The sequence below is a fragment of the Poecilia latipinna genome, unplaced genomic scaffold (assembly GCF_001443285.1).
Source record: "Poecilia latipinna isolate Pla-1442-1.1 unplaced genomic scaffold, P_latipinna-1.0 Scaffold681, whole genome shotgun sequence".
Classification (NCBI taxonomy): domain Eukaryota; kingdom Metazoa; phylum Chordata; class Actinopteri; order Cyprinodontiformes; family Poeciliidae; genus Poecilia; species Poecilia latipinna.
In genome coordinates, this window is record NW_015113297.1 from 55487 (window position 1) to 64585 (window position 9099).

The 9099-nt window shown below is 38.9% G+C and overlaps 1 protein-coding gene across 1 annotated transcript; it reads left to right on the forward strand.

Moving 5' to 3' along the window:
* Positions 1–409: 409 nt before the first annotated feature.
* Positions 410–8763, forward strand: kmt5aa (lysine methyltransferase 5Aa). Its single transcript, XM_015044538.1, has 7 exons — positions 410–683; positions 3019–3172; positions 4018–4300; positions 5246–5333; positions 6287–6346; positions 6500–6690; positions 7338–8763. The coding sequence occupies exons 1-7, from the start codon at positions 675–677 to the stop codon at positions 7546–7548; spliced, it is 996 nt and encodes a 331-aa protein (XP_014900024.1). The 5' UTR covers positions 410–674; the 3' UTR covers positions 7549–8763.
* Positions 8764–9099: the final 336 nt, after the last annotated feature.

Genomic DNA, 9099 nt, shown 5'->3' on the forward strand with positions numbered 1-9099 from the left:
CAGGCATTGAGATTAAAGTCAGAATTCTTTTTTCTCCCATTGGCACTAATCATTTTCCATAATACTGGTGTGGTTGTGTGAATTTATATTTTTATTGTATCTAGTAATTATAGATACATATAGTATCTGTATTATACTAATTATAATACAGTATTAAATAAGTAACATTCCTCACATTATTTAATTTCACTTTTAATTTGTGTTTTTGTATTAATTTTACTTTTCCAAATAACATACATTTTTAATTCCTTTATTTTATAGATGAATTAAAAAATAAAATGTTAAAAAATATATATATTGTGTGCTTAAAATAAATAGCAATGACAAAAACTATGGTTCTGAAAACAGAACCACAGTTTTTGCACGTAGAAATGAAGTGTTTAGGTTGTAAACAAACTGTTTTCCAAGCACAAGGGCACTGCCACTGAAGACCGACAGGGGGCGCTAGCGTTCCAACTCTTCTCATTCATTTCCACACAAGAGGAACATGGCGGAGTGAGGCTGTGGAGGCTGCAGCGGTTGAGCTGTTGGCGATTCACCGTCCAACAGAAGTGCAATAGGACATCGTGGATTTGTGTGGCTGTGTCAGGAGGACACGGCCTGTGGGAGTGGGCCGAGGCTAGCTTCTGAGTGGGTATCTTTTGGGAGCAGGGAGTCACAAAAACAACTCGGACATGAACGGGGTAAGTTTGCTTGTTTGGGCATCGCATAAAAGAGGTTACACAAAGCTAGCCAAAGTGGAGAAATATTGGTGAAAATATACCCAGAATCGGGGCAATAACCTGTTTGTATTCTAGAAGTGATACCAGATTGTGATCTTGTAGTTAACCGTCTTTTCTTATAATAAGTTTATGTAGTTGCTGTAGCTGCAGATGGGATCTTTTTTGTTAACTGTGCTAACGGCTAGTTAGTCAGCTAGTGAGTTACGACCGCTACATGCATGTCAGCTGGTGACAACCGCAATTTATTGCGTTTAACAGAACCAACATGACACGTATTTTCCTTTTCTCGGTGTTTGTCAGTTTAACGTCAAAGCACACTTCAGTTTGAGTTGACTGAAGCATGAGTTAAGGGATAAAGCAGGCCTGTTTGTAGCTGTGCTATAGATTTAAAGGGACTGGTCGGCTGAGTGGAGCAAGTGGGTAAGGATCCAGCGTGGTCCCGTCTCCGGGGCCCCTCCCACATCAGCTATTCAAACAGTACAGCCTTACAATAGAGGTATCGAAGAGATTTGTTTTAATATACACTTTATTTATTTATTAATAAATAAAATAAGCTCGCTCTCTCTTAAGATAGCAGTGACAATTCAGTGACATCTTAGACTCGGGTCTCGGCTGCTTGGCATCAGCTCACCAGTTGTGCCACTCATCTGTATGTTGTTGATAAAGCTCACAATATTTTTATCCTAAATCCCCCAAAAACGTGTCTCTTATAATCAATAACATTTTTAAGCCAAGGAAAAGAGTGCAGTCAAATATAGTAATACCTAAATCTACAACTAATAATATTTTTTCATTCACAAAACTTTTTTTCTGTCTTTAGTTTGAGCAACTTTGCCTTTAACCCTTTAACTGCCTCAAAACATTTAAATGCAAGTCACTGGGTAAATGAAGACACTAGTGTCCTCATGACACTTAAGGGGTTATAAACTATGTTTGCTCTTGTCAGTGATTATATTTTTTAACTGAAAACATTACACAAGTAAAATTAATATTTTTTGTTGTTGTCATTATTTATTATACTGTGAATTTGCTAATTTAGTCTCAAGAATCCCTGATATGGGTTAGAAACATATCCACTCATGAATTAAAGGAGATTGGGGAATAAATGGGAAATTATTCCTTCATTATCTGTTTGTGTAGACATCTCCAATAGCTGTGTTTGTAGTTGGTAGGAAAAAAACAATAGATCTGTAGGTCAAATAAAATCTGGAATTGGCCTAGAAAAGCATGATTTTATTTTGATGAATAGCAATTTATCATCAGACGAAACATCCTCATATTGGATTTGCTACGCAGGACAAATAACAAAATGCCAACACTTGGCGCATGTCAATTTCTGACTTTATATTATAAAGTAGTCCAAGGATTTTCTTGAATAGTGCTGAATAAAAAGTGACTCTCCACATTCCGTCAGGATTGTTACCTCAGTTTTGTTTTCACTTGAGGCCATTTGCATTTTAGTTTCATTTTGACAGTAGATCCGACTGTAAACAGAAAGTTAAGACTATCCAGTGAACATCGCCTCTCGGTTTAAGAATCTTGACTTCCTTGTTCGAGCTTCACTGTCTTGATTGTTTGTGGATCTTTCTGTCTGTGTTTTTTTGATTTGTTTTGTTTTGGCAGATTGAAATGCAGGGCGACCGGGTTCAGATGGGGTGTTTGTTTCTTTACATGTCTTTGCTTTCGTGGTTTCTCTGTCGCTATGGCGCCCCCTGGGTAGTAGAGCTGTATCCAGGCAGATTTGCAGCACGCATTCAGATCCTGCATTTACCACTACTTTTTTTTCCCCTTTTGGACAAAATTAAGAAATTTACTGAACACATACGAAAGTTTCAATACACCAAATAAACAAAATTTTCTTATTTTCTGAAGTTAAATCAGACTAAACTTTTTTTTGGTCTGATTTTTTTCTTCCACAAGATTTTTTACAACAGTTTGCTGCAGTTTTGGTTGCCTCGTTCGCACTCACATATTCAGATCTGCCGATAAATTCTCCGTAGATTTGAGATCAGGGTTTTGTGACTGCCACAACAAAACATTTACTTTGTTTAAGCCACTCTGGAAACACTTTGGCTGTATGTTCAGGGGTTATATTCCATTTGGAAGACCAACTTGTGCTTAAATCTCAACTTCCTGACTGACATTTTTGGATTTTGCCACAAAATTTCCACATAATATTCTTTCCTACTTTGTGAAGTGCACCAGTTGCTCCTGCAGCAACACAGCCCCATACTTTACAGCTGGGATTCTTTAGAGAGGACAGTTACTAATTGTTTTTTTTTTCTTTTCTTTACAGGAAGTAGTGTGCAGTCCTCACCCAGTGATGGCGTTAGCCTGTGCCAAGTCCAAGCCAGCAGCTCACGACGAGAAGACGAGCATCAGGTTGACGCAGGAGGGGCGGGGCTCTTCCGTCTGCGTCCCGCAGCTCGACGTTCCCAGTCAACCTGAGGGTCGGCATCTTCCTCTCTGTAGTCTTACGGGTCGCTACATGTTTGAACTTTCCACATACAGAACCCATAAAGTTAATTGTAAAGAAACTAATGCTTCTTATAATTTGATATTTTTGACAGGAATGGAAAAAAAGTGGAAAACATATCAACAAAAATTATTAAAAGTAAATAACTGCATAAATATTCACCCACCTTTGAAAGGACCGACCTAATTCAACAGAGGTCCAGCTGAGTGGCGCCATGAAACGGAGATTACCCAAGAGCTTTTGATGTGTGACCTGTGTGTCTCTGGATCATCAGTAGCTCTGTTGTCAAATTACGGAGCAAAATTTGACATTTTGAAAATAAATTTGCTTAATGGAATCACGCTAATTTATTTTTGGAAGGAAATTTGCATCATTTCCAAAAATAACTTTTATCAAAATAAATACGAAAAAAATCAATTTTTGAAGAACCTCACTAAGAAAAAGTCAGGAGATGGTTGTACTGCATACCTCATGGATTTTACCTCATCATTAATAAGTGGAAGAAATATGGCACACGTCAAATTTGGGAGTTGAAGGGAAGTGGCAAAAGCAAAGGAGGCAGATTAGCAGTGTTTACTAGCAACAGACTGTCACCAGCTGCATTTCCATTAGACATGTGTCCAAAACTTTGTCAGTATCGCTAATTTCAAAATTGTGTTGTTCTTATTCTTAACCTAAGAATGGCAACTAAGATCATGTCAATAAATGTGCTACTTTTTACATTTATTCGAGTAAAAATATGTTGAAGTAGCGCAACTTTTACTTGAGTCCATTTTTTGGCTACTCTGCCCACCTCTAATATTTCTCTCTCTCTCCCAGCCAGGACAGCAGACCCCATCGGTGCCACGCTCAGAGACCCAAAGCCAGATCTGACGGCGACCGGTAGCGCCTACGGCCAGCGTCCGCCCTGCTGGCCCACCGACCAGCCAACCCTCCCGCAGCTCTTGTGTCATCGCCCCCCTCACGAACTCCCTATGCCCCTCGGCAACAGCTTATCTCACGCTTCTCTCCACGGCAACCACAACAATGGCGGCGCACTCCACGGAAACCAGAGGAGAGGGACCCGGGCCAAAGTCATGGGGAAGAAATCCACCAGGAGAACGTATGCATGCCCTGATTATGATGCAGTGGAATGGGACATCATTATAGTATTAATAAAATATCTTAGTAATACTGGTGCCAGTCGGTGCCTTGGGGGGGATTAGTGGGAAATTCAGAGTTGCAGTGACTGGAGAATGAGCTGAAGTGAAAATGGAAATGTTCAATAGCTATTCCCTGAACTAAAGATACATTTTTTGACAATAACGTTGTGGATAAAAAAATAAAATAAAATAAAAACTTAAAAACAATTTAATTTTAACTATAAATATATAATTGCATGCAATAGGGTCCTCCCAAAATCAAATACTGGGCTAAAAGTAAAAATCACCTATTATCAAATAAGTACAACAGTTGCATGTAGTAAATGTAGCGGGTTTGATATTGGCTGAATATGGCTCACTGCCCAGGGGGTTATTTTATTAGGGGTTGGCATGAGAAGTTAAGCGAAGTAAAATTTGTCATTCAGGCTCAAGTTAGATATTTTTGCTTATTTTAAAATTAGGTTCTGAATTGTAAGAAAATATGGATGCGCAATATGGCTTCCCCCCCCAAATAAATCAAACAAAATGATCAAACCTCACAATAAATGGACAAAAAGAGTTCAGGAAAACCTTTTTTCTTTTGAAAAGTGATCAATACGTCACTAATCTGAAAAGGTGTTAAAAGTCCATACTGTAGATTGATTGACTCAAATACACGCCCCGTTAATCAGTTGGAGGTCCTTAATCCCATCATGGTTGTGTACTTAAGTTCTCCAGTTGTGAGCTGACTTTTTCAGCTGCTCTGTTCAGTTCAGTTTTATGTCCATGTCAGGAATAATGAGGTGCGAGCAAAGGTAATGTCTTTTCTCATGCCAACAATGAGTATAAATTGTAAACAGTGTGATAGTGGATGTTAAATTATTTACCATTTTGTATTTTTTTTTTCTTTTTTTTTCCCCCTTAAGGGAAGGAGGCAAAAACTCTCAGAACCGAAAAGTTACCGACTTCTATCCAATCAGACGGAGCTCAAGAAAAAGTAAAACAGAACTCAAGGTAAGAAGATGTTGCTTTGACTCTAAACTAAAACAGGGATTTAATCAACTCCTGAGCAGCTTGGTAGGAGAAACTTAGCTCAGGTTGTTTTGAAAGTGAGTCATTCCAGTGTGTGTAAAATGTTTGTGTGTGAGCGAAAAGTCTTGTCCTGGTCAGTGATGTTGTGTGCCTTTTAGTCACCAGTTTAGATCTTATTCAACAGCTGATAGACCGAATCAGCTGTTGACAGCATAAAGTGCTTTCTATCTAAACAGGTAAAATGTCTCCATCCTTTCATTTTCAGTAGATTTGATTATTGTAATGTTGGACCTCCAAGTCTCAAAACCACCACAAAAAAATCAGGCAGCTTTAGTTTACCCATGGTTATACTCTCCAATAGAAGGAAAACTGATCAAATTCTAGTTTTCCTTGGAAACTGACAGAATATCAGTTGCTGTTTGTAGAGGAGTAGATTTTGTGGCGCTACTTTACAATTATTTGCAAGGAGTTTTGTGATATTTCAGCCTGATTAAAGCTACGTTTATAGTTGACACATTGTATTAGGCGCGAGGAGGCTAGCGCTAAACGCGCCCTGCTAACTGCTGCATGTTGGCCTCGCGTGTTGTCGTGGCGTTTGGTCTTGCGAATCGCGCTCGCTACCTTTTACTCAAACCAAGCATTTTGGAAGGTGTTGAAACTTTGTAGTAAATTCACAATTATACTTTAATGCGAAACCTGCGTGGACTTGTTAATTTTTTTGGCATGAATCTCCTCACTTGCAGATTCCTGTAAAACTGGTGGTACTGATAGGTCAACAGTTCAATTAGCATTTTAATATTTCTTCCTTTGATGTGGTACTTTACTTCCCATTATTGTTCTTTTGATGTACTTTATGTTTTTAATGTTATATCTCTGAATTTGTACGACCCTGTGTCTGAGTGTTCACATTAAATAAAGTTGTTTTGCCTCACCAGTGGGAACAAAAGAAGCTCATCGATGATCTCATCACCAAAGGAATCGAGGAGGGGATGGAGGTAATGTGGGTCTTTCTGGACATTTCACTCACCTGTAATGTGGATAAACTCCTAATACTGGAGTATTCATTGCTGGCGACTTGTCGAAACATAATTTGCTTGATGTTTGAATCAGCATGCCATGTGTCACCATAGACACCCTCCCGTTCGCAGGTTCAGCATATAGAAGGAAAAGGGAGGGCAGTGTTTGCCACTCAGTGTTTCCAGAAAGGTGATTACATCGTGGAGTACCACGGCGACCTGCTGCAGATCACCGACGCTAAGAAAAGGGAGGCGGAATACGCTCAGAACCCTGCCACCGGCTGCTACATGTACTACTTTCAGTACCTCTGCAAAACGTACTGGTAGGAAAACGTTTCATCCATCCTCTTGTTTTGACTTGATATGACATATCAAGAGGGTAAAAATACCAAAAATGTCCGCACTGCACTGAACAGATCACTTCAAGTGTGTAACATTCTACTACTATTACTAGCTTACCTTAAAAAAGTAATTTGGATTTTGAAATGCAGAGTGGTATGTAAGTGTGCCACATTATTTTAACTATTTGAAAGTAATACCAATAAACGGTTAACAAGTTTAACCAACAGAAACAGCAGCAGCAGGAAGACATTAACCCATTATATGTACGCCAACTATAAAAATAATGTAGAAATTGTTTTTCCATGTGTAACAGCATTTAGTTTTTACTATTCAATGTTGTTAAAAATTTATGTTGTATGTTTTTTTTTATCAACAGCTTTTTGCTCTTCGGGGCCCCCTAGTGGTGTTAGAGCCCTATCCTGCTCCTTAACACATATGACTTAAAAGTAGTCATATCTAATCAAAACTTTTAAATCAAAAATGTCAAGGCCAGTTAATCTCAAAATGCATTTGTTCTTTCTGGACATAACTGAAACAATATCCAAACTAATCCAGGCCAGACTTGAAAACCGATGTCTTCTTTTTTTTTTTTTGCGTTCCCCACCACACCCCTCTCTGCCCCCCACAGTGTGGACGCCACCAAAGAGACGGATCGGATGGGCCGGCTGATAAACCACAGCAAAAACGGGAACTGCCAAACCAAACTCCACGACATCAACGGCGTGCCGCACCTCATCCTGGTCGCCTCCCGAGACATCGACAAGGGCGAGGAGCTGCTGTACGACTATGGGGACCGCAGCAAAGCCTCCATCGCCGCTCACCCCTGGCTCAAGTACTGACAGGAGGCGGTCAGCGACACTTGTCTTTCTCATAGCTAGCGGACATGTTGCCTTAGAAACAGAATGTGTACCCCTTTTGTTGCCGTGCAGAGAACGCTGGGTGGTAGATAACGGGGTGGGTTTGGAGTGGAGTGGGGGGTTTAATGGGTACCTATTTACATTTCGATTGAGGTCCGTCTGCTCTGTCGGACGGACCTGCGTACTTTTATTTATATGTGTCTCTGAAACATTCTGGTTGTTTTGCAGCACATTTCTTTTGTACATTTTGTACTTCCTGAAGACCAATGCCTCTACAGCATGCAGGTGGTAGTTAATGCTCAGCATTTTTTATACTGCTTTTTTTTTTTTTTTTTTTTAATTTTTCCTTAGATACTTAGCAATACTTCCCCGAACGGCTTCTCAGCCCCCTCCTCCATTTTGGATCAACAAGCACTATGAGATCCAAGTTCAACGGGGAAAAAAAACACCAAAAAAAAAAAAAAAAAAAAAAGGCTTTTTAGGAAAAATATTCTGCTCCAGTGAACTTCAGCTATGGATACGACAGCATATTAGGGCCATTGCAGATAGAAGAAAAAAGTTAAAAGGAGTACATTTCCAAGAAAAAAAAAAAAAATCTGGGATTGATGTCAGAAATTATACTGACATAAATTTTTAGGTTTGGAAAACCTAAAAATTCAGGGTTTGAAGAGTCAAAAAATTTGCAAGAAAATAAACTCGCATTCTGAGTTCTTTCATGGAAATTCACTTTTCTTTTCTCTTTTTCTGCCTACGATGGCTCCAACACGCCGTCCCACATGGAAACCATCTGCCGCGGCTGGTGGCCATGTGACTGTTAGCTACACTCCAGACTCGGCTGCCATCTTGGAGGCTTTCGATCATGTTTTGACTCTTGGTGAAAAGTCGAAATGTGATGCAAGCTTGTGCAACTCTGAAATAACCAGTGTGATATACATATATATATAGATATTTTTTTGTTGCTTTTTTGTTTTTAGATGATAATGTATTTTTTAATATTAAACACGACGGTTACATTTGAATTTAAAAAATGTTAAAATAATATAAAAGTTTCTGCGATTCCTTTGCAGAATTTTCTGCTGTAACTGCTTGAATGAAAGTGTATGTTAAGATTTGTTTGATTAAATGTCGACTGATCTTTAGCCGATACGCTGTTCCCACTTCCTCCACCTGTCGGCCATTAAAGGATTTATTACCAAATGCTGAGCCAGACAGTGGCAAAGTGTCTAAAGTTAAGGTATTCTAAACACACCTTTTCACATTAAAAAAACATTAAAGTATTTCAGAATACAACATAGAATAATACAATAACATTCAAAGGGAACTCCCTCCCTCCTTTTTTTAAATAAGTAAAATTCTGAAAAGTGTGGCATACATCTGTTTTCAGGTGCTTTGACTTCAGCAGCAAGTATTTGGGAGTAAGTCTCTAACAAACATGCAAATATTCTTGTAAGATTATAATTTTAGTCTTGTTTAAAAAAAAATCCTAGCCTGGCCTGAATTCAGTCCAAATAAACAGCAGCTGTAAAACACGCT